The sequence below is a fragment of the Malaclemys terrapin genome, chromosome 1 (assembly GCF_027887155.1).
Source record: "Malaclemys terrapin pileata isolate rMalTer1 chromosome 1, rMalTer1.hap1, whole genome shotgun sequence".
NCBI classification, from domain to species: Eukaryota; Metazoa; Chordata; order Testudines; family Emydidae; genus Malaclemys; species Malaclemys terrapin.
Window position 1 is genome coordinate 177684057 of NC_071505.1, and position 25248 is coordinate 177709304.

Genomic DNA, 25248 nt, shown 5'->3' on the forward strand with positions numbered 1-25248 from the left:
AAAGACTGCCTGGTTTAAGGTGAGCATATTTTACCAGAAACAAACAGCCCTATGGAGTGTTCAGTGTGATAAAAGTGTTTGGAGTGAAGAGAAAATTTGTATGGGTGTAGATATTATCAAAGATATTCTCTTGAGCATTGTGAGTGCTAGCAGCATTTTGTCCAGTTTTTCAGGATAAACTAATTCCAAATGTTTGTTCAAACCAGCAATGGAGCTCTGCATAGACTACCTATGCCCGTTCAGAATCCTATTGATCTCTAGTTTCTTCCTACTTGAAACAAAAGGTCTCTGATGTTGGTGTGTTTACCCCAGAGAAGTTACTGTACAAAGAAATTAAGATTTTCTTGTAGAGACTGCAAAAATTGGGAAAAAAATTAGCAATTATGGTCACATAATTTGCCAGCAAAATAATCTATCTGCAAAATTAATGTCATGATAAAACTACTGACTCCAATGAAACACTGGGAGGGTACTGAAGTGTTTTGGGATCCTTCAGAACAAGAAGGTGTTACATGCAATAAGGGCCTGACTCCACTGTAATCTATAGAGTTTTGTATCAACTTCAATGGAAGAAGGATCTGTCTCTCCCATCAAGTCGTACTTTCCAGATGAAGTTTCCTGACAAGAGTCTTATGAAAAGATATTTATCATCATGTCTGGCAGTGCAGGCAAGGAAAATGTATAATCAATTAAAGTGAATCTGAATTACTTTCCTGCAGTTGTGCAACTCCAGATACAGTATGTCTAGAACAAGTTCTTCTGGTACTTGCTTAAAATTCTGTGGTGGAACACAATATTCTGCATCCCTCAGTTGTTGAAATAACTTCACAGTAACAATTACGGAGGGCATATATACAGATACCTGAATTAAAAATTATGTTGAATCTTAGGCTGAGAATCTTATCTGTTTTACTAACTCATTTCCACCAATTTTCATGGGTTTCTTATTGGATATTTTGTTGAAGAAAATGTGGGGTTCCTGAAATCCTGTAGTTACTTTTGGATGATGAAAGTTTACATTACTAGTGTGGTGCTACTGGATCACAAAGACTCAAAACAGAGAAAGGACACATAATAAAATAGATTTAAAAACCATCAACACAATGCATTTTTCTCATTTATTCAAATTTTCTGCAGGAAGTAAACACTGAAAGATTTAAAAAACTTCACTCTGCAGTATGTACAGGTTTGTGACATCACATGAAGAAATTAATTTCTAATAAAAAATGAGACCAGTTATATTACTGAAAACACATCACAACAAACTTGGTTGCGGTAAACCCCAGAATTCTTATGTATGGCAATGAGAACTGTCATTCCATTGTTTTACAATGGTGAAATACTCTTGATACAATATTTCAGTTATTTAAAATGGAGTTCAAAACGTGTATGACCGATTACAATTGTGTGAGTTCTTTATGCTTTAAAAGTAGTTTTGAGGTTTTTTTCAAGACCCTTTTGATTTGAAGCACATTCTTTCACAAAGCTAAAATACCACAGCAGAAGTCATGTCCAGAAATGGAATACTGTTGTGTGTTTTGATGAACTGACCTGACTTTAAGACATTTTTGCCAATGCACAGGGTCCCCCATGCACTTTTCATGCAGCAGGTAATCACAACTTTAAATAAAAGGTATTTTCTATACATTCTTCCAGACTTGCAACTGTATACTTACATGCAAAAATTTTAAACCTATGTGATCATATTTACACTTATACATGGAATATACATAACCAAAAACAAGATTAAAAGGTTTTTTTCCTTTCCATTAGAACAATACAAAATATGTATTTTTCATTAAGGAAACCACTATTTACATCACCTTTTAAAAACCAATTTCAACATATTATATGTTTAACAAGTCAATTTATTTACATATATAAATATATATAATATATACTTACCAGTTTACTCCTCTGTAAGATGCAGCAGAGAACAAACTGGTAATATTTCACAGACGTCAATGAGAGCTGTAATACTCTTTTACTGACAACATTTAGCAGGGAATTTTTAAATCATTCATATCTTTATTTTTTTAAATGTAAATTAAACATTTTAAAATGTTATAAACAATAGTTGGCTAAAACAAGAGACAAATATGGCTGAATTCCATTTCAATCTTCTGATGTGCATAAACTGCTCCACCTGAAATGATGGTTTAGTCATATCAGTGGACACCTCCCTAACCTTTATTCTTTCTATGGTCACATGCACCTCAGCGGTTTATACGTCTAAAACTGAGGCAGAAGAGAAACCAGAAACAGCAATTCTGCCCTCAGTCCCCCATACCTCATTTCCCATTGAAACTTAGTGCAGTTCTTGGCTCTCTCCACCCCAGTTATCAGGAATATTCTGCACTCCTTTGTAGCTGCAGTGCAAGTCCCACTTCCTCCATGATGCTTAGGGTAACCAGATGTCCCGATTTTATAGGGACAGTCCCGATTTTGGGGGCTTTTTCTTATATAGGCACCTAATTACACCCCACCCCGTCCTGATTTTTTACACTTGCTATCTGGTCACCCTAATGATGCTGCAAACCTGGAATTTGTTAGTCAGGTCTCACAGCAGTATTCACCAAACCTGCATCCCTCTCCTAGCCTATTATTCTCATCCACAGTATGATAATTTAAGCTCCTTCCATGCAGGTCTAAAAAATAAGGGTCCAGTTGCAATTCCAACCTCTCACAAGGTATATTGTCTTTTGTCCCCCACTCCCACAATTGGGAACCCCCATTTGAGGAGTGGTAGTGGAGAAAGCCAACTGCGTATGCCCTGGAAGAAAAGGTCTACTGAATCATGGGGCTGAGGATGTCTAAGGATAGAGCTGTGAGAAAGTGCAGAAACACAGGGCCTCTGTATGGATGATCTTAGTCTATCACTGATCCTTCAGAATCCATGTGGATTCCAGGACCTGGGGACTTGCTGCAACTAGGGAGCCAGTCCCACTGATTATTTTGCTGGTGAAGCAAACCCTGCCCCTGCATGCTGCTTGATGGAACAATTGGGAAGAGAAACCCATAAGGAGAATTTTGGTGATCTCCTCCCCCATAACTCCTGGGTGAGAGCTAACAGAAAGGGCTATCGAGCCTTTTAGGTTCAGCTAAACCTTTCTAATTGGTTTCAGCTTGCCAATATGGATAGGGACAAACCAGGCTTTAATTCTCTTTGCTAGGCAAGAATCACATTGGTATTGGGGAGCTAATGTAGACAATAGCTTTGCCCCATCCACCAGTGGCTAACCAAACAGTATTAAGTAACCAGTTTAGCAGGAACTGTATGCCAGAAGAGTGCCCTCACCTCTTTTCTAGGGTCTTACTGATCATCATTGCAAATTCTGCCATGGGTGAGATTTTTCTATCAACATGTTCTAAAATTATATTATGCTGTATTTTAATTTACTGACGTCAGAGTTTTAATTCTCTTTCATTAACCTCATCTAAAAGGAAAGCTAAATTGTTAACAGTTAAAACAGTTAACATTTTAACTTAAGTGTCACATAAGCTTTAAAAACAATTTTAAAAAGTATATATTATAAACAACAATAGACTACCATAGAATAAATACAAGGGTAAGCACCCACTAAGGGATTCTGTGTCACATCTTGCTAGGGTTGGTTAGAAAACAGCAAAGTCTGATGTTCCCCCATTTTTCATCAGAATTTTGTTATGACAAAAGTTTTCCAATCACATCTACTTCGCGCACATTCAAGCTGCCTCCTATTGTATATGAAGTAAGCAGTGTCCCTCAAGTAAACTACAGCCTTGTATTTATTCTAGGGACCATCTATCATTCTATATTTCATAGCTATATACATGTAATTTCAAGAAAAATAATCACTTAAGACTTTAAGAGACACGTTTCATGGATGGAACAAATGCCATCTTTTTCTAATATTTATGTCAGGCTGATTCATATAAAAAGATTCAATCCAATGGCAATAATCTAAAATATAGTTTACCTTGTTAGCAATTAATTTCTATGACATATTTTATTTGTCAGCAGGCCACTTATTATAAATGCTAACTATTAAAGACAAAACACAAAACAAACTTTTTTTTTTTTGTAATTTACTGCATAGCTGAAGTCAGGCTAGTGATAATGAAATTTAAAACAATATTAGACTCATGTGAACATTTTAAAATATATATCTCCTTCATATAGCTCAATAATATATTAAGCTTTGCCCAGACAACACAAAAATGTATCTTTTATTCCCTCTGTAACTCTCTATATCTTGCGGGATGTTATGTACAGGACACTGTCAAATATTTGTGTTCCCTGACACACTACAACTTTCATTATCTCAGTATTATCAGGATTTGTTCATAACATAGGGAATTTTCAATCAAATAAGTAGCTATTGAGAACACGATCCAGTATTGGATAAGCTGGGTTCAGCAGTAGTTATGGTTATTAATACAGTTACTTTTGTTTTGCAGGAGCGGGGGGAGGTAATTCTTCACATTTTTCCATGCAAGTTTGATGCTTCTTGGGGTTCAGGCTGGCCACTAGGAAAGCATGTGCTGCTCAGCTTTCCCCCCACAACACCCTTTTCCATGCATCTCAGCTTTGACTTACAACTCTCCACTACTCCAGTCCAAGGCTGATTTTGAAAAAAATGCTGCCAATGTTACAAACTGTTGGGTGGAGGCAGGGGAACAGAGGAGACAGGCCATTTCTGAGATGATGTTCACTATCCACTATGGAATAGAACAAAACCACCAATTTTATTTTCACATACAGTGACACCTAACAAATTGTTCTGAATCTAGGTTTTCAGGGATGAAAGACCAGTGTATTACCCACAGATCAGCTGCTCACAGAATAATAAATACTCGCAGAATATGCATTAGGCTCTACTTACAGGAAGACCCACCAAGTTTTCCACCAAGATCTCACAATTTCCACTGAAATATGGAATATGTATTAAATAAACACAGTAACTGTTTTTTTCAGCACCATGTTGCTTCCTGTTAAAAGATTTTGCTTATGTGTTTCACAAACTGGATTCAATGGCAGTTTTCTGGCCACAGAGGACAGGTCTGTTTATCCCAAAATACTAAGATGCCTTTTTTACCTTCCCTTTATATGTCTGCATTTAAACTGCTAGTGGCACAACTGCATTGTAGACACGTCCTACACTGATGGTAGTTAATCCACCTCCGTGAGAGGTGGTACCTAAATTGATGGAAGAATTCTTCTGCCGACTTAGCCCTGTCTACACTGGAGGTTAGGTCATCTTAACTATGTTGCTCAAAGGGTATGGATTTTTCACACTCCTGAGAGACATAGTTGGGTTAACTTAATATTGACTAAAAAAAGCAACAGAGGGTCCTGTGGCACCTTTAAGACTAACAGAAGTATTGGGAGCATAAGCTTTCGTGGGTAAGAACATCACTTCTTGCATCTGAAGAAGTGAGGTTCTTACCCACGAAAGCTTATGCTCCCAATACTTCTGTTAGTCTTAAAGGTGCCACAGGACCCTCTGTTGCTTTTTACAGATTCAGACTAACACAGCTACCCCTCTGATACTTAATATTGACTGTAGACCTGGCTTAAGACAGGGGAAGCAACAGGTAAAAGTGGACAAAAAAAAGACTTACCCACTTTTTTTTTTTCAGTGTAGATTAAAATCTGCTTTTTATATAAAATGCTAGGAAAACTAGAAAACAATCTTTACTCATAATCCCTATTTTATATGAATACTACTCAGGGTTCTGCAGAATGCTCTAGTCAAAAGGAACTGGGAGGGGGAAAAAAAAAAGGACACCACACCATAATTTGGGGATAACCGCAAAAATAATTAAATAATAAAAAACAAAATTTGGAAGCACTAAAAATTACATTTCAGCACATTTGATTAATTAACACTTAGACTACCAAATGTGATGCTCTACTACCCTGGACGGACTGTTCCATTTCTTAAAAAAAATCTTAAAATTTCACAAAATGTATTAAACAAATATCACAGGTTATATTGTCTCTATGCTCAAACTGCCAAAAAAAAATGGGAATATACTATGTATGTGGAAAGTATGAAATGCAGCAGAATGCATTACCACCACCGTAGCTGTATGCTTACTTTATTTTATACCTAAATACCTGTGGTTCCAAATAAGACTTCAGTCACAGACTATTCATAACTTACTTTGATGCATACAGAATTGTGTCTTGTACAGCTTACAACTCTCACAGTTTCCTTGTGACTATCTACTGTAAAGCAAACATATCTACATGTTTTTAAATATCACCAGAAAAACAAAAAGTTTCTCAAATGAAAATATGATTCAATAAGACCATGCTTTTCTCAAATCATGCTCAATTTATACAGTATTCCAGTTCATACTTTTTTATTATTATTATTATTAAACACAGATTCAAACCCACTGACTGTAAACTCATTGTGTTGGCTATATATTTCACTCTGGTTCTTTTTTGATTGTTAGCACTTTTTCCAGGAGTCCATACACTTCTCCATTCATATTGTGTTGATGGGAGCTCTTATTCCCCATATGGCTATTGTAAGGGCTTCTTAAATTATGGAAAGGAATTTTAGGTTCTGTGCCAGGTAATAACTCCTCTTTTATTGTAACAGGAGTTGAATTTTCCATAAATGAAGGTTCACTCCAAATGTCCTTATGTGCTTCTTGGCTACTAACAGAATTGCCTCCTTTCTGTAACATGTAATACAATATTGGATTGGTTTTGGTCAGTCTTGGGGAGTCTTTTTCATATTCACCCTTGTCCATTCCTGTGATAACCCATCTGATGGGGCCTTTTTCACTGGGTATGGGGCAAACATTAAATTGGTCAGATTCAGGTCTAGATACTGTACATCCCAAGTGTTCAGAGAAGGGGGAACTAGCAGGACTCTTCACTGCTACTGGATACTGAAATGTCCTGTGATCCACACAACTGTTTGGTTGCACAGGATTTCCCATTAATGCATTTATTGAAGAAATTCTAAATTCGGGTTTATTATTTGCTACATTATTTTTGTTTCCTTTCTTCTTGCCCTCTGTTACTGCATTATTCCTATGCTGTGAAAAATCTCTCTCGCAATTTTCTGAGAGAAGCAGTTGTTTCAACACATTAAAGCCTTTACTATCTCTAGACAAACTCCTATTTTCACTTTCATTATTTGAACCATGACCAGCAGCATATTTAAATTCAAGATCGCTTCTGTTGAATTTCAGCTCTTGCTGGTTAAGCAAAGGCCGATACAATGTCTCTGCAGGAGATATGCGATTGTTTGAAGCATCAGACACAGACACATTACTTTTTACCTTTTTTAACGGACTTTCTGAAGGCTCAGTATGAAATTTCCTCTTCTTAGGAATGGTGCAAAGGCTCTTTGAGTCTAGAAGTGTCAGTTCACTATTTCTGTGACTTCTGTCCAGATCATCCACGAGATAACTATCTTGATTCTGTCTCAGCAACCGACTTAACAAGCCATTTTTTGAAAAAGAAAAATCTTCAGATGAAAGAGGCTCAGGTTTCAAGTCCTCAGATGCTGGAGAGGCACCTGTATTTCTCTGCACTGAATGAGCTATTCCTTGAAATTTGTTACCCTTACTCTCTCTTATTGGCTGTGCATTTGGATTATGAGGAGCATTTGATTCTTCACAAGGTTCAGTTTTTATTTTCACAGTCAATATTTGCTCACTCAAAGCCTTATCCATCTGCTCTTGTGAGCTTTCATCTTTTAAAAGCATCCTCTCTTTCTTTTCACTTTTACCTTTATTGGGGGTTCCTAGGAGCAACTGAAGGACAGTGCGTCTTTCAAGGAGATTTTCTATTTCAGAACTGGGAAGTCCTTGTTCAGTGGGTGTAGGATGACAATTGAATATTTTGTTGTTCTCTTCAAATTTACCTGATACATTTGTAAGTAAAGGACTATTTAATCTATCAATCAACCCTACAGGTTTATCTGTATTTACTGTTAGCAGCTGTTTGCTGGTTCTTTGCTCTTCACCTGACATGGAAGTCTGCATTCCACACTGAGCTAAGTTCTGCAACAGCTTGCTGGCACTGAAAGCTGCAGAATTTTGTGCACTTTCATTTATGTTCAGTTTAGTTCCTTGAAGTTCTTTATTTTTTGTAAGATCTATCAAATGTTTAGATGCTGGATTCATTAACCTCTCTGGCTGGATGCTGCAAGCATATGGTGGTGAATTACGTTTGACTGCTAGAGAAGATTGGTGTGAGAGATTTATAGGCGAGTCTGCTTTTGTAGAAATAAGCAAAGGTGGAGTGCTTAATGGAGTTATTCGATTTGCACTGGGACTTTCCGTCACAGGAGTCCTTTTACCAGTTTGTACAGTAAATTTTGCCACATCAGCTGTACTGTGTGGTCCCTGAGGGTCTGTATCTTTCTCTTTGTTATCTTCACTCTTAGGCCCAAGTAATAACTGAAGCAGTGTTACTTTCTGATGTGGATTCAGTTTAGAACCTTTAGGAGTGTCTTTATCTTCTTTATTCTCCATACTGTTCTCTAGACATGGAATTTTTGGATCCCAATTATGAAACAATGGCTGAGTCAGATTATCTAGAGAAGCAGGCTGTCCAGAATCTTGTTTGTCTATCCTCTGTTTGAAAGATAAATCTATAGGAAGACAGTTAGAATGGGAGCTTTCATCATCACTGCTGTCATCTTCTGTAAAACTAGGATTGTTGTCTGAATACTCATCCACAGTAGTTGGTGTGCTACGGTCCTCAAAAATACCCGATCTCTCATTCTGCTCTTGCCCTTTTGTTTGTTTAGTTGCATTTTGACTTTTAAGAAGATGTAAAAGCAAACTGTTGCTGGGAGATGGTTTTAAGTGGTTTCTTTCCAATATATTTTTGTATCCTAAATTTTTGGGAGGAGAACGAACGATTCCAATGGGGCTCTGAAATGGTGCCATATTGCTCTTGTTAGTTATTGTTTTGGTTGATGATCTCATTTGACCATTAAGATGGCTTGGCATTCCTTTTGACAGACTGAAATGGCCAAGGTCTTTCTGGGCACTTTCTTGTAATCTGGCCATGGCAGCAAGTCTCTCGCTTGCTATCTGATTTGCATTTTGTGCCTTTAAAGCATGTTCCCTTGAATACTGCTGCAAATGAGCTTCGCTTGAAAGAAGTAAAGCTAGCTGACTACAGGCTACGCTGGGTTTAGGCGAAGCAGTAGGACTAGATCTTTTCTCTACCATGCTTGCCACTGCTTGTAATCTTGCAGCACATGAGAGAGGCTCATTCATCACCTTGGGCCCATTCTGCCCTGTATGTGGAGATTCTATAAACCTCTCTTTAGGAGGGTTCGTTGTTACATCAGGCAGAGTGGTGTCAAGCTTTTGATCTTTTGCTTTTCTTTTCTTCAGCAGAGTCTTCAAACGACTAGTTGCAACACCATAGCACCTTACATCTTTCTCCACTTGTAAAGAATCCTGGCTGAGGGAATACCCTTGCTCCTTGAGGCTCTGCCTAATCTGTTGTGACAGAGCAACACTCTGCAGCCTAGAGCTGAATGACTGAAGCAAAGAGGCAAGTAATGTGCTATCCTGTTTGCCTTTAGGCACATTTTCAACCATGCCAGCTAACAAAGCTTCTTTTTTTCCATTCAAATCCACAATGGAATCAGACAACCGCCTTCTCTTTGCTGCATTCCAGTCTTCAGAAGACTGCAATAGTCTTGCTTTTTTGAGATGCAACATGCCAGATCCCTGATATGTATGTGTGTTAAGAACTGGACCATTACTTTGACAGTTGGGAAATATATTTCCAGAAATCTTAAAGTTTTGATCCTCTTCACTATGCCCAGTAGGCTTTTTGTTAACTGCAGTACCTGAGCCTCCCGCTGCTTGATGCATTAGTAATCCCTCTAGGTAAGTTAGAACAACAGAATCCTGGTGCATCTCAGAGCCAAGCTCTTCTCCATGAGTCATGTTCAATAAAAATATCCACAAAGACTCTGCTTCTATTCACTTTAAAGACTAGTTTGGTGTGGCTGAATTGAGATGCAAGGTTAATAAATAATAGGTAGAAGTCTATAATTTTTTCACATAATCTGAACTAAAACAAATGTTATGTTCCATGCAGGCTTCTTCCAGCATATATTGCTGATGAGCCAAATTTTCAGTCATATCAGTCTCTGTAGATATATAAAATATTTATGAAAGATGTCTAGAAGAATTACTTAAAACATGGTTCCAATGTAATGAAGTTCTACTAAACATCCATCTTCTTCACCTTTGTCCAGGACAGCAGCTTGTTTTTCATCCTTTTTCACCTCCATCATGCATGTCAAATTCCTAAAGAGAAAAGACAAATAAAAATGGTCTCAGAAAAGATACAAGGGAGAGATCTAGAACATAAGACACACTCAAATAGCACAGGACATACTTTAAGGTCACATTTCCTAGATCATTGCAGATAACTAGCAATACATATGTAATAAATAGCCAAATTAAAGAAAAACTAAAGTATATAAAGCCTACACCTAAAATAAATAAAATCACTCAAATTATCCTAGAGAATGAAAATATAGAGGAAACACAAACCCTCATGTACCTAGGTATTAGAGGGGGTCATGAATACACCTCTAAGTATGTACCCTCTGGCACAAAACAAAGAAAAGTAGTACATAAAGAAAAATCCCAATGTATTTCAAAACTTCACAGTTTAAAAAATTATTAAGTCGGCATATATTTCAAAGTTATATTATCTTTAGCAAATAAAGCTTACACAGAATACCCTGCACCCTGTCAATAAATTAGGACATAAACTAACTATTAATGAGGATCAGTGGCAGACGAGGGAAGCCTTAACCTTAAAAACAGCCTTCATTTTGAATCTATATTGGATTTTTTTTTTTTATAGGTAGCTTCATTTTTTATGTCTGCCTGGCAGACAGATGACACACTGGAGATTTAAAAGTAAAAACAAATAATCGCTGCCATCCCAGACCAGGTGCCAATTAAAAATAATTTCCCTCCTTTCCCTGATGCTAAATAGTCTGCCTCAGTCTTTCATTAACATCCATCATACACTTAAATATCCATGTGGCCACTTCTCTGCCTCCCTCCAAACAGCAGAAATCTGAGCTATGGCTCTCTAACTTTACTGGTTCCAAGTACCATCTTCTTAAAACAATATTGTTAAATAAATAGATGGAACATCAAGCTCACATACCACCAGTGGTACATGTACCACAATTTGAGAAGTGATCATGAGATGTGTATCACCCCTTCCATTATCAATGGGCACAACAGATCCCTGCACTGCACTGAATACTGACAAATACACCCTTCTCTATTCCTCCCTCACTACTCCCAACTAGTAGCAGCCACACTGGAGATGGAATAGAAAAGCTGCTGGGGTCAAGTTCTGAATTCATGGATATTTGGAGGCATTTTACTTTTATATTAATTTCCAGGGAAGTTTCCCTTGATTTCTTAGTTTGATTTGAATATGCAGAGAAACCTATTTGATTCTTTCATCAGTGAAAGTAGAAGAACATCATAAAATTCTTCTCTGGAAATCCCAACAATGGCACTTGCACTGGAATCAGGAGAGACATTTTCAATAACTTCTTAGGTCTAACAGTTCCTAATTGTATTACTCTGGTCACCAAGGGAATGGCTACTGTACGGACAATGCAACAATTGGGATCACTGCACAGGCCTGATTATTCTCTCAAATTATACCAGTGTACAACTGGTGTAAAAATGCTCAAATAAATGGAAGTAAACTGTTGTAAGTGGAAGACCAATCAATCAGGCGCTATGACTTCCTATAAATGCAGTGTGAATTCAAGTTTAAAGAAGGAGGTTTTGCTGTTGATTGTACTGTGACCAGAATTTCACCCAAGAGATACAGACATAGCTTAAAGGGACACCTCAGTTCTGAAAATGTCATTAGAACAGTTAAAAATGCATACTTTTTGTAACCTATATACTCAAGCTGTGCAAATCCCTCAGTTTTCATATTTCAAGCAGTATAATGAATCCCGACAAATCAGTCATAAAATAGATTACGTACCAGTATTTTTATAGTAATATCAAGTCCAAAGTCATCTAAAGATTACTGAAATCTCAGCTTTGCTCTCAAAGATACAGACACACACACACACAACCCATACTTTATAACAGAGTTAACTATGGTTGTTTCTACATTTATCCAAGGATATGAACAAGACCAAAAGAGGTATGCTACGTTTGGATTCATCTAACTAAATGCTGTTTAATAAGTTACAGCTTCTCCCAAACAATGAGCCCCGGGGCAGACTCTTACCAAATATCACCTCAATGTGAATTAAAATCAGTAATCCCTGAAAATCTGGGTTGCTAATGGGAACATCAAGTAGTTAGTTTATTAGCACCGCATTTGCCAAGGCTGTGTAATAGAGGTGCTGAGTCAGGAGCTGACTCAGTATCTTGTCACTCAAATTCCCACCAATATAAAATTAACTGGGACTTAAATTAGAGGATCAGTTAAAAGCAGAAATACAGCTGAAGGGCTAATTAGAGGGGGAAGCAACCCCAGCATGATAAACAAAGAGGAAGGAAGCCCTGAAAGGGGGGGAGCTGAGAGGCTGAAGGAAGGCAGAGCTGTGGAGGAGCTAGCTAGGACTTGTAAATATGCAAATAGCACTACAGGCGGTGGCCTGCTGGAACAGTATAATAAAGCATGGTGGTGGTGGTGAAGACGACCTAAAGTGGGTGTGGTTTGCATTTAAGGCAAGAAAGGACTACAGTGGATCACCCTGTGACAACCTAATTTCTTCAAATATTTGGGTATGCTGTGTATTCAGGGGGGAAAATGGGTTACTCCTGCTGTGTTTGCACATTTCAGAGGAGAATCCAGAGTCCACAGAAGACTTTGAAGGCAGCATTTGCAGGGCTGCCCAGAGGATTCAGGGGGCCCGGGGCAAAGCAATTTCGGGGGCCCCTTCCATAAAAAAAAAAGTTGCAATATTATAGAATACTATATTCTCGTGGGGGCCCCTCCGGGGCCGGGGGGCAAATTGCCCCACTTGCCGCCCCCCCTCTCCCCCGGCAGCCCTGAGCATTTGGCCCAAGAGGATTCCTTTTAGAAATAATTTTAACTTCTTTCATAACTAGAAAAACTGTATTAATCCTTGAACGGTTTAAACACACAAGTCCTACTATTCCTAGACTTATGATAATCCAAAGTTAGCTCTGCTTTGGTATTTCGGGACAAATGACATGAACAGGGTAAAACTCGAGGTATTATTAGAAAAGGAGAAATCCAGATTTTGTTTGCCCTGGAGAGATTCCGTGACAACTGATGAATGAATGAAATGTCATCGCCAAAGTCAAGCGATTGAAAGTTGAGGTTGGTTTTGTTAACAATTAACATTTTGGAGAAAGGACTTTGTTAAAATTTCTGCCTCCCTCCCCGTCCAATTAAAGGTATCAGTTTACAATAAACATATTATAATCTTTCTAAGAGGACCTTCAGCAAAACCAGAGAAAACAAGACTACACATTCTTGATATTTTTGAGATGAAAAAACAAAAACCCCACAGACAAACAGGGGGAAAAAATGTATATATTTTCAAACCTTCTTCAGATAGCATACAAAATAATAAAGAAAGCGCAACATTAAAGAAATCCTTTGCAGGTAACTTTTAAATTAAAGACTTTAGCTAATGTTCTACGGGTTATGCCAATACTTGATTTAAATTAAATCTCTCCAGCTCTGAGTAATTAAACAAAGACATTGTATTTATGCAAATCCCTCAGGTGCATAAGAGCTCTGTGATCGTAGATGGTATCCATAGACAGTTTAGTTTACTTATAGAAACTGCATAAGGAGTGATTTCCCTTTTTTTTTTTTATAATTACTCACAGCAGGAGAAATTGATAATTTAGAGAAACTAATAGATTGATCAAAGCAGCCATTTGCTAAAAATTAAATCTGAAAAAATACATAGAAGTATGAGGAATGAGGACTACGCCAGCCCTTTTAATAAGGCAATTAATTGGGGCAAGTGAAGGATCAGTTATGTAATATTGTACACCACTTGTGTATGTTTTTATAACAGGTAAAATGTGCTGAGCAAATCTGTCAAGAGAGTTAAGCTGGGTTGCAAGAAGTCAGGTACAGAGGATGAAATACATGTTTCATGTTTCTGATGGGAAGCAGAGTAGCTAGTTGCAGTTTTCCTGGGTCTGGATCTAAAAGGCATTTGTCTCAAAACTGCAGATTTCAAAGGCCTCTTTGTCTCTCATACTTTTGTTCCAACTCCTTGCTCAATACCATGATCAGGTTTAGATTTAAAACAACACAAAGGTAGATCAGCAGCATTGATGATACAAACATCGGAGATACGGGGTTGAGAGATTTACAAAGATCTTTTAAAGTTCATAATTATATATCCCGGTAAGTTATTAATACACAGTATTACAGAAGCTACGTATAGCAGCAAAGAGAAAGAGGCAAGATTGTAGGAGACAAACTGGAAGAAAGAGAAACAAAGAAACCTTCAGCAATGTGTTTATCTTTGAACAAACCAGTAACCTTACTGCAATGGATCTTTAACACACACACACACACACACACACACATACACACACACACACATATATGTACCTCTAGAGTTAGATACGTAAATATTATAACAAACTAATGGATAAATTAAGCAAATATTCAGATAAGCAGACCAAGTACAGCATATGTATTGTCTCTGAACTAAAAATATAATACTTTCCATTGCAACAAGATCCAAAAGATTAGTTCACCATCTCTTGGGTATAGTAAGATTATCCACATTATTTTTTATGAATATGATGTGTACCTCTATTAGATTATTATTATGCTATCTGCTATAGAGGTGAAAAGGGTTAACTCAGTTCTGAGTGGTTTTTGCATATCCGCAGAAACCAAATCAAGGGCTGTAGATAGCCCAATTACCTGTGTTTAACAAACAGTACAGGTGTCAATTCCTTTGACCTCTTAACCCCACTATACTCTGGTCAACAGGTTGGCTGGTAACCCAAGGAGGAGGGTGGGGAGGAGAAAGAAATCCAAGTGGTGAAAATGAAACAAAGAGCTTCGAGGGGAGGGGGGCTTAAAAAGTCTTAGCCCTGAAGCTGAGAGAAAGGGGAGGATCTGCAGAAAAGCAGAGGGAATCCCAGTCCCCAGAAGCAGGAAGGAAGGTCCATAGGAGTAGCTGAGTCTAGCGAAATCTTGAAGGGAAGGGCAAGCTTTAGGTAGGACTGAAATCTAAAAGCAGGGGCCAAACCTACTTGGATCTGCTAAGGAAAAACTGTTAGTAAACAGAGGTACTGTAACTTCAAGCAGCAGTATACAAGTGGGGTGAATTGTAGGATTCCACTCTGAGGAGAGCAGGTGCTGGGACTGTCACTTGAAAGGTGTGCCCAGGGAGAGACTGGTTGGTGGGGACAAAGGTACACCTACCCTGAACCATGGCAATAACTTTCAGGTGTCAACAGATTTGCTACCAGAGACTATACTTTTGGTGACTTCAAAAGATGGGAAAATAAAATCAAGTGACTAAAATGTACATTTTAGCCTTTTTTGATAATAAGCTACCACTGCAGCCAAAGGTAATTAATTTTCTGAAAACATCTTTTCAAAAGGTTTCAGAGTAGCAGCCGTGTTAGTCTGTATCCGCAAAAAGAACAGGAGTACTTGTGGCACCTTAGAGACTAACAAAAATTTGTTAGTCTCTAAGGTGCCACAAGTACTCCTGATCTTTTCAAAAGTTAAACCACTACTTAAGAGACAAAGGAACTTTCAAGACCCCATTAAAATGATGAAACGTTATGAGAATGAATCTATTTCTAAACAGCAGTTTAAAACCTAAACTGAGACCATAAAGAATTGTCATTCTCCTATTTAGTTCACTATGTACATATGTACATTACATCTCTAGTCCAATGAATCAAATCCAGAATTAATTCTTGCACCATTTTTCTACTCTCAGATATTTTAGCAACTACTGCAGTATCATCATTATCTCAGAACAGCATTTAAAAGAAAGAATAATTTCTAAGGCATCGATAATGAAAGTAAATTATATTGGACTAGAAGATCATTCCAGTTGAAGGGCTATTCCTGCTCAGGGGTAGTCATATTTATTCTCATGATGCTTCCTTGGAATTCTTTGGCTGGGTAACATGGAGATCTCTCCTCTCCACCTCTACTATGTCTCATGGAGAATAGTAGCTCTACGTACTAAAGCCATAAATCTAGAGAATCTGCAATGGCTGGAAGGATCCCTACTGGAATTCTCATAAAGAAGGTGGGTATCCAAACTATGGAGGGGAAAAGAGCAAGTTAATGCGGTCACAGGTTACTGCACTTTCCAATTCTGGGACTCAAATGCAATTCCTTGGAACACACAAATGGACTAATTTAGCAAAAAGTAACAGAAAGGAAAACTACAGAAGGTGCAACTAAACCTCAAAATCTTGCTGGTTATAAGGATTAGCTTGGGCAGTGTTCAGCTGGATCTGTGACATACCTTTCTTAGTGCCGCAGCCCACCCCACCCCACCCCAAAACTGCAAACTTCTAATTCTCCAGTCTCCTGCTGTGCTAGACTCGTATTTGCAAAAAAAAAAAAAAATTCTCATCTATCTCCCTACTTATATGGCTGTATCACCTTAGCATTTGAGCACCTCACAATCATTAATGGATTTTATCTTCACAACAACTCTGTGAAGTATGGATGAATTAGCTTAGGCACAGGGTGAATTAACTTGACTTGCTCAAGGCCATACAGGAAGCTGAGCCAGATATAAACCCAGGTCTCTTAAATCCCAATCCAGCATTTTAGACACCAGACCAGCATTCATACCTCTCTATGAAAGGAGAGTTGCAGAAAGGTGAATACACTTACCCAAGATCTCACAATAGGCAAGTGGCAGGACTGGGAAAAGAATTTAGGAGTCCTAAGTCCTAGTCCACTGCTGTACCCACTAGTCCACAATCTTTCCTGAACAATACGTTTTGCACAGGACTGGATGGGTGCCCCACCATCACTAGCAGTACATGGCCGGATTCTGTGTGACTTTGCACAAGTGTAAATTACTGCACAACACAAAATGTTTCCAAACCAAAATGGTAGTATTTTGAATTAACTTTGCACAGGTGTAAATGACTGCATAAGGATGCAAGGCAGTGAAGAACCAGGCTCACCACCTTCACATTTTTTTTTTTCTTTTCAATATGAAGTAACAACGAAAAAGATGTGAAGCAACAGAGGTGAATTTAAACAAGGATGAGGAAGTAAAGGAGGAGATTAGGAATTGATCATCAAGAACACAGAAACAGCTTAATGAAAGTGGGTTGCTTTAACACCTTCCTTATCATAGCTACATGCAAATATTAGACAGCTTGTAGGAAGACTTTATATACATGCTCAGACTTGCCTGCTTGAATTCTAGAACGATAAGACATCATCATTATCCATAGTCTAGATAAGCCATTATGTATTATATATGCATCATCTGGGAGATCCCTCTGGTGACAAAGTGGTGGAAGAGGAATAAACCTTCTCCTCTCATTGTTTTACTTTGTTTTGTTGAATTAATTCATAATGCTAAGCTCATACTGTACAAGAAGGTGTGACAACTGGCTGGTACATGAAATTAAGATACACACAGTTCTTTAAATTAATTTGGACCCCTAAACATATTTTAATTTAAAATCAACCCATAAATATTCTTGATATTGAGAACAACCAAAAGCTATTGAACATAAAAGGGGCTATAATAGGTTTCTCTCTCCCCCCTCCCCACCACCACAACATGCATACTTCTGTATTCTAACACTAAAACACATCAGGCCAGATATTAAGCAATTTAAAATAATCCTCAAGAAAACCAATTCCACATTGGAAAACATCCTTGCGCAAGGAGTCAAAATGTACCATTTCATCACAGCATGTGAACAGTTCAATATTGTGAAGATTGCAGTCACACAAAATTGACATGAACACAAAACTCCTGGCTAACACAACAAATGTTTTTGCCAGTGAGAACAAAGTGACAGACTGTTCAATCAAATTCAGTAGCAGTAACCCAACACCTGAGAAACAGCACAAGGATGACTGCTCTGGCAGATGAAGCAGAACATAGGCCTCCTCACTTGATTTTTATTTTATTTTATAAGACAAATATTAAATTAAATGCTACAAACTTTGGTTACAGCTATGCCCCCTACATTCAAACAAGGAGGCGGAAGCTGTGCACAAAATTTCCCCTCCTGTGCAGCAAGGTTGTTCAGATTCCCAGGAGACAATGTCTCTCTCTTCCCCCAAGTTTCACAGGGAAATTCTACATGAGTTAGAAGCGGGTCACCTCACTGGCAATAAGGAGCTCTGAGAGGACATGTAGTACAGAGAGGGGCAGGCTTACATTTCCACAGCCTGCCTGTCTCTGGGGTGGAGGTAGGGAGGGGGGCGGGGAGCTATATTAGTGCTTCTGCATAATCAGTCAGAAGCCTGGGCAGGCATGTGTAGGGAGGGTGCTGTTGGGGGGCAGGGAGAAGGATCAGGATAGGAAGGAAAAAGAACCAGAAACCAGAGTAAGCAAAAAGACAAAGGGAGAACTGTGGTCAGACCACAGGTTAATGCAACATCAGGTCAGTATACATTAAATGAGGAAATAAATATATATATATATATATACACACATACATACATACACACACAGACACACACACACACACACACACACTAATTTCCTCATTACAATACCTTATGGTATTTCTCAAATTATAGAACACAACATGATACACATGTATATTAGATACCTTATGACTAGCATTGTGCTCTTTAATAGCCACAGCTGTCAAGACCCCGATTTTACATTTCATCCGAACGAATACATCTCTTGCACCCAGGGGTCAAATTTTGTGGGGGAAAAGGTGGAGGTATTCTCCCAAGCGCTGCCACAAATTCATCTCCACCCATGTGAACCATCAAAATGAAAGACCTTACTAACAGCAGTTTGTGGAGAGGTTCAAAATATGAACATACAGCTCTCTGAGCAACACTGGGCTCGTTAGGCTTTGCTTCTTTATGACCAGTGAAAAGATAAGTGGTGATATCTCTCAAATGTCATTTACTTCTGGTACTAAAGTGAGACTTCATTCACAGTAGATTAATTGTGCAGATCTGTGATGGTCCCTCTCTTCCTTCTGACATGAGGAATGAAACAGTTAACATTTAAATCATCATCACTGGACACCTCACTGAGATGACTGGCACAGTTCACACCTCTATTGTTCCAGGCTCTCTGCAAACTCAAGTAGATATATTTGTATCAATTACATGATCAAATTTTTTGAAGTTTTCTTCATAATCATAAAAGCTAGATGATTTTTTTTTAAAAGATGAAAATGGAGTTTCTGGAAACCTTGGTAGCAGCCTGAGAGAGGTGCCAGTACCTGGTATTACCACAAACCAGCTGATTCCAAGCCCTGCCTGCATCCCAAAATATCCTGCTGGGACATACAATTTAGCTCCGAAAAGTGCTATCTACTGAAAGAAACACATTTATAGTGTCTCCTGCACCATTAAAATACTGACCCATCTCAAACTTGTTTAAACGGATAGTTCATCTACCCACAAACCAAGACAGTGCATAAGTGTCATTCTTGGGTGAGGCAAATCCACCTTATTCACCAAGTTACACACGTATGAACTGTATGTTTATATATTTAAGCCAATTCTTTAGTGCACATACACAGTCTCTCTCTCACACACACACAAAAATGCACTTTTAGAACAAAGTCATACTAACACTAAACTAAAACAGACTATTTCTGAACCTTTCCTGGTCCTACCATCCCTTCACTTCCAACACAGCATCCAGAAATTCGTGGATATCAGAACTTCTATTCTGTTTGCATCTTGCGACAGAATGGAATGTTTTCTCGCTGAGAAAATTTCTAATTATTTTGCAGATAATAATTAGACCAACCTGTCTCTCTCTGCTGCAGCACAGTTGTCACTCTGGGGCAATAAAAAGAGAGTGTCTTCTCTGCGTGAACTTGAGCCAGTTAAGGTTCTGGAAGTGCTGAGGGATGGCACATACTAGAACCTGTGAATTAGGTTGCTGCTGACCTCACCAGGAGTTATCCAGATTTTTAGCCTCTTTCCAACATATTACTGAAAGGCACCCCTATGTGGGGCTACACCTTAGAATCATTCGGAAACTCCTGCAAGCCATGCTGGCAACAATTGCTCTCTGAGCAATGTCTGAGGCACTGGTTTTGCCCTACCGAGTCCCAGATGGTTTGGGTCCTGGCTTTCTCCTTCTGATATCATGACAGCTGTGATAAACTCAGGTGTCCTATCTAACAATGGCCTGGCTTAAATGGGAGCGGTTTGTTAGGAAGGGATGGATTCTCAGCTTTGGCACTCACTTTCCACAATGGATCATTCAGAGCCTGGACTTGGTGACATTAGGAAGCTGCCCTACATTCATTGGTTTTCCAAGGTTTTCTATTGGGTGGGAGAGAATTTGACTGAAATTCAGTTGGCAGGATAAGCAGTAGGAATTTATTATAACTTTTGAATACACCTACAGAGTTGCTGATGGGTATAACGCTCACATGTAATTATAGACAAATTAAAATCAGAGAAAGTTTCTGTCATAAGCCTTCCACATTCAGAAAGTCAATTTTTTCCCCTTGCAAATACTACTGGAGGAATCAGGTACTCTTCTATATGTTTATATTTAGCATCTTTAACAACGTACAAATATCACAGGACCTCTTAAAACCCCTTAACCATAGGTGTAAATAAAGAAAAAAAAAGAATATGTAGTTTAAATAATATACATTTTTATAAACAATTGTCACCCTATGCCACTGGCTACTTAAAGAAAAGTAAGCCTATAGGAGAAATCTAGGATCTTCTAACCTGTAATGTTCTAACCTAGAAATTGATAGGTTTGTAAAGTCTTTTGTCCATTATTCTGACAGTCAAGGGAAGTAGCCCTACCTATAATGTCAGTCGCAAAGTCAGATTGAGTGTTTGACACCTAGAACTGTCCCTGTCAGTAACCTGCTTCTACTGGAGAAAAAAGGAGATGTAAGGAAGAACAGACTGAAGAGTACTGAAAAACACAGAAGAGGTCAGGGGGTTGAGGGGGGGGGGCAAGAGAAGAGAAAACCAAACCTCGACAGTGAAATATGCAATTGATCATTTTGATACAGTGATGATCTATGCCCAAAGAGCGAAGCAACAAAAGGAAATGTTATTGTTAAATTTCAGTCAGGCTATTTTTAAGAATAATAAGACAAAAATAAATAGCAACATCTGCTTTAATGATTGACAGCTGAAAATGGAGCTGTCTAATTCACAGTCAAATACAAGACTGGTGGATAAAAAGGGATGAAGAGAGGAAGTTTCTTTCAAATCCTATTCGATACTTATTTAATTCTAAATTTAAAATTAAATCTCACCAACTATATTCCTATTATCCTTAAACTTGTGACAATGGATCACCGATTAAGCATTTTACTTGCCAACTCCCAAAGAATGAAACTTTATTAATATACAGTGAAGAAATCGATATTCTCCTCAGGACAGTCATGCCACTGAGGCTTGATCAATACTCACAGATGATGTGTTTCCACAGAACTCTGACCTCATACCTGTTGTAGAACGATAAATATAGTGGCCAATTTCTCTATTGCATGAAGTTTTACAATTCTCAGTAGTACTACTGGAATTGCTGGAGTAGCTTTAAACGGTTGGTGACATTCACATTGAAAAGTAACCTCCCATTGTAGTTTTTTTTTAATTATTAATTATTTTTATCATCATCATCAAATGCATGTGCACCAAGGTACATTTTCAGCTCAGTGCCTGGTGAGAAGCAAGCAATGCTTAGTAACCAAGGTACTGTGACACCAATTCATCCACTTTGAGACGAATGTTATGATGTATAATTTTTGATGTGGGTCATTTTCTTGAATGTTTTCCTCAAAACAGATTATTATAATAATAATAATAATAATAATAATAAAACAAACCATAGTTTCTTACTAATGGGAACATGACAGGGCAGAATTCAGTGATCCTGTCTTACCACCACGATAAAATGAAAAATCCATGTGCAATATCATACCACCATCTTTAAACAATGGCCCCCATGTTAACTGGTACTGTTAGTCTCTCAAATCACAAAAGACTTAGCATACAGAAGACCTTGTACAATTTCTGTCAAGTGGGACAGGAACTATTTGCATTAGCAGAAAATCTCTACTACAAAGTAAAATTGATTTTTCTCCAGAGAGGCCATACTATTTACTGGAAATAAAGATGCAACCTGAAAGCTAGCGCTATATAAAACTAAGGAGGAACTATTTCAGAGACTAACAACATACAGTAAGGAATGTTATGGCAACTCCACCATAACTTAGCCACTGTGCAAGAATGACCGTGAGAATTGCTCACAACATGAATCCTAAATATTATTTGCACAGTTAGTTAAAAAGTAACACTATATTGTACATGAATGTCAAATAATAATAATACTCAAAACATCAAAAACTAGGCTGCAACCTCCTCACTTATGAACACAAGCCAGCTATACGATCAGAATGCTTTTCGAGTAGTTGTATCGCTACTTTAACCCGAATAAAGAATGTTATTCTATATTCACTGCCACAAAGCTATGATTGAAGGGGTGGGGAAAGATGCTAGGGCTTAACTACCCTAAATGCTCAACACAAGGACATACTCTGAAGTAATTCCTCAAATTTTATGTTGATAAAAATGACAAGCATTTTAAGCAAAAAGATGATATGCTGTCACAAAGTTGTGGAAACAGCTCTTACCAGTATGTTTTATATCTGTCTTTCATGAATGCTAAAGCAAGAAAATAATTACAAAATAGCAAGAAAAGGCTATTTATCTTCACTGCTTGTTCCATTAAATGTCAAGAAAGTTAAGACAGGTATTCAGACTCATTTAAAAGCTATATAAAACAACAACAACAAAGTACATAGGAACTTACTGATCTCTGGAAAAAGTTTAAGGTTGTGCCTAAATAAAACATTCCCCCCAAAGTAAAAAAAAGTCAAGGCAACATTTTGCTTATTAGAATCCCACAAACAACTAATTTTTGGCCACCACTGCTTATTAATAGACTTAGAGAGTTATCATCACCATTCCAACAATTTCACTGTACATATAAAGCCATTTGTTCCATGGCCTCAATTCTGCAAAGCATTTAAGCACATACTAAAGTTAAGCATGCGCTCAAGTACTTTGCTGAATAGAGATGGACTCCTGAATTGTGGGTCTAAATAGACATTGAATAAGTATCATCTATCTGAAAGCTAAATTTTACGATGGCTATGTACAAAACTTAAGTAATAACAAAAGCAAATCAATATGTTCGGGAGCTGCAGAGGCTTTGTATGTAACAAAGATCATATTCTACTGGAAAGAGGGGAATCTAATCATCAAACAGAAGATCTAATATATAACAATAAAAAAAAAAAAAAGGTTTTAGCATTCTTAAAACTAACAAAGTATGCACTTTCTAGAAAATATCTTCCAGATTACACACACACACACACACAAACAATTATAGTGTCAGTCGAACAAAGTTTCAAAGGCATGATTTTAAGACTATAAGCAGCCAGGAAAAAAACTGAAATGGGATAACTACCTCAATTAATTGCTTTAATTTTTATATTGCAGTGGGACATCCTGTGAGGTTGGAGTATAAAGCCTATTAAACTGAACTATGGTTTGTCCATCCCTAAAATAGATTTGACATACAAACAAGTACAAGTACAAGGTCAAGGTCACAGATCAGCAAGAAAGATTACAAACAGGACTGATGTAACAGCTGGCATTTGTTCAAAGCTCCTGTTTTTTTTTTAAGTCAACTTACAAGAAACACTACATTTTATTCATTCCATACACTGCATTTTCAAAGTGTTCCCCATCTTCGTAGACCAATACCATATGCCTGTTTTATCTGATATGGACTGTTATGAGGAAAAACAACAACAAAACTGAGGAAGAACAATTTATGTTGACCAAAAAAAAGGCGGTGGGGGGAGTGCCTTCTGACACCATTTTCACTAATTACAACTGTCAATTAACATACATTCAAGCCCAACATTGGGGGAAAAAAATCCAAAAAAGTCAAGATCCAAAAAGATCTAAGATCCATAGAAGTCCGTGGAATTCCAGACTGGAACAGGGACTCCACATGGGTGCAAGGGTCTTTGCTAGTGACATAGGACTTTTTCCCATGCCACAATCCATACCTAATTACAATGATAGTCTGCTTAGTTGCACACACTGAAGTTCCACTACTTGCACATCCATCTTCATCAACTGCATTTACCACATATCTTAATACGGAAAAAGGGAGCAACTAAACACAAAGTCTATGTAGAACACAATCACAATAACCTTCTTCATAACAATGACAATACTGCTGTCCTGTGACGCTTCCTTAATGCTGAGTGTTGAGCCAATAAGCAGATTAAACACAGTAGCAACTTATGAAAATAACTGCTGAAAATAATTAGCAATGAAAGTCATCTACCGAGTGGTCCATCCACCAACCTCTATATTCTCAATGCTTAAAAAACAAAACAAACGAACAAAAGGAATATTTAGCTTATACATCATATTCCTCAGACATACCTTTTGACATTTAAAGAGAAAAATAAAAAAGACGCCTTGCCTTGTGCAACGGAAAGTCATGTGACATTTACTTTTTTAAATTGAGAAAGAGAGATGGGTGCAGACGCTTTCATAATGCCTAACTGCTTGAGGAAGAGTATAGCTTGTGCTCTTCTTTCGACCCAACACATACAGCTCGCTTGATGTCAGCCTAGACATGACTGGGAGCAGTTTATATATAGACAGACATCTAGCTCTATAAATAGGATGATATGTGTTAGTATAAAGCTTTTATTGGCACTCATTTGGGGTGACCTGCATAACTCACTTGTAATGCAGGCATCTCAAACACTGCCAATAAAATCTTTATTCCATGATGTGCCCTCAATTATTTTGTTTATGCCGCATTTTAAACTGGTTTAGTCCCGTCCCTCTTTTTAATAAAGTTTTAAAATGTTTTATGGGTACTACCTTTGTAGCACTCCACCTGTCTGACCACATTGCCTTAGTTTATTATGTACAGGCCTTGCAGTGAAGGTTGTTGGTTTGTTTTTTTAAGCCCTCATAATATTAAAAAAAAAAATATTTCATATGAATCATGTTAT

General features: G+C 37.8%; 1 protein-coding gene across 2 annotated transcripts in view; it reads right to left on the reverse strand.

Moving 5' to 3' along the window:
• Positions 1–5761: 5761 nt before the first annotated feature.
• NRIP1 (nuclear receptor interacting protein 1) overlaps positions 5762–25248 on the reverse strand; it is a 103226-nt gene continuing 83739 nt past the window's right edge. For both annotated transcript variants that reach the window (XM_054047238.1, XM_054047247.1), the window contains one exon: positions 5762–10293. In XM_054047238.1, coding sequence (XP_053903213.1) covers positions 6421–9927 — 3507 coding nt within the window. In that variant the 5' untranslated portion in view covers positions 9928–10293 and the 3' untranslated portion in view covers positions 5762–6420. The remainder of the gene's footprint in view (positions 10294–25248) is intronic.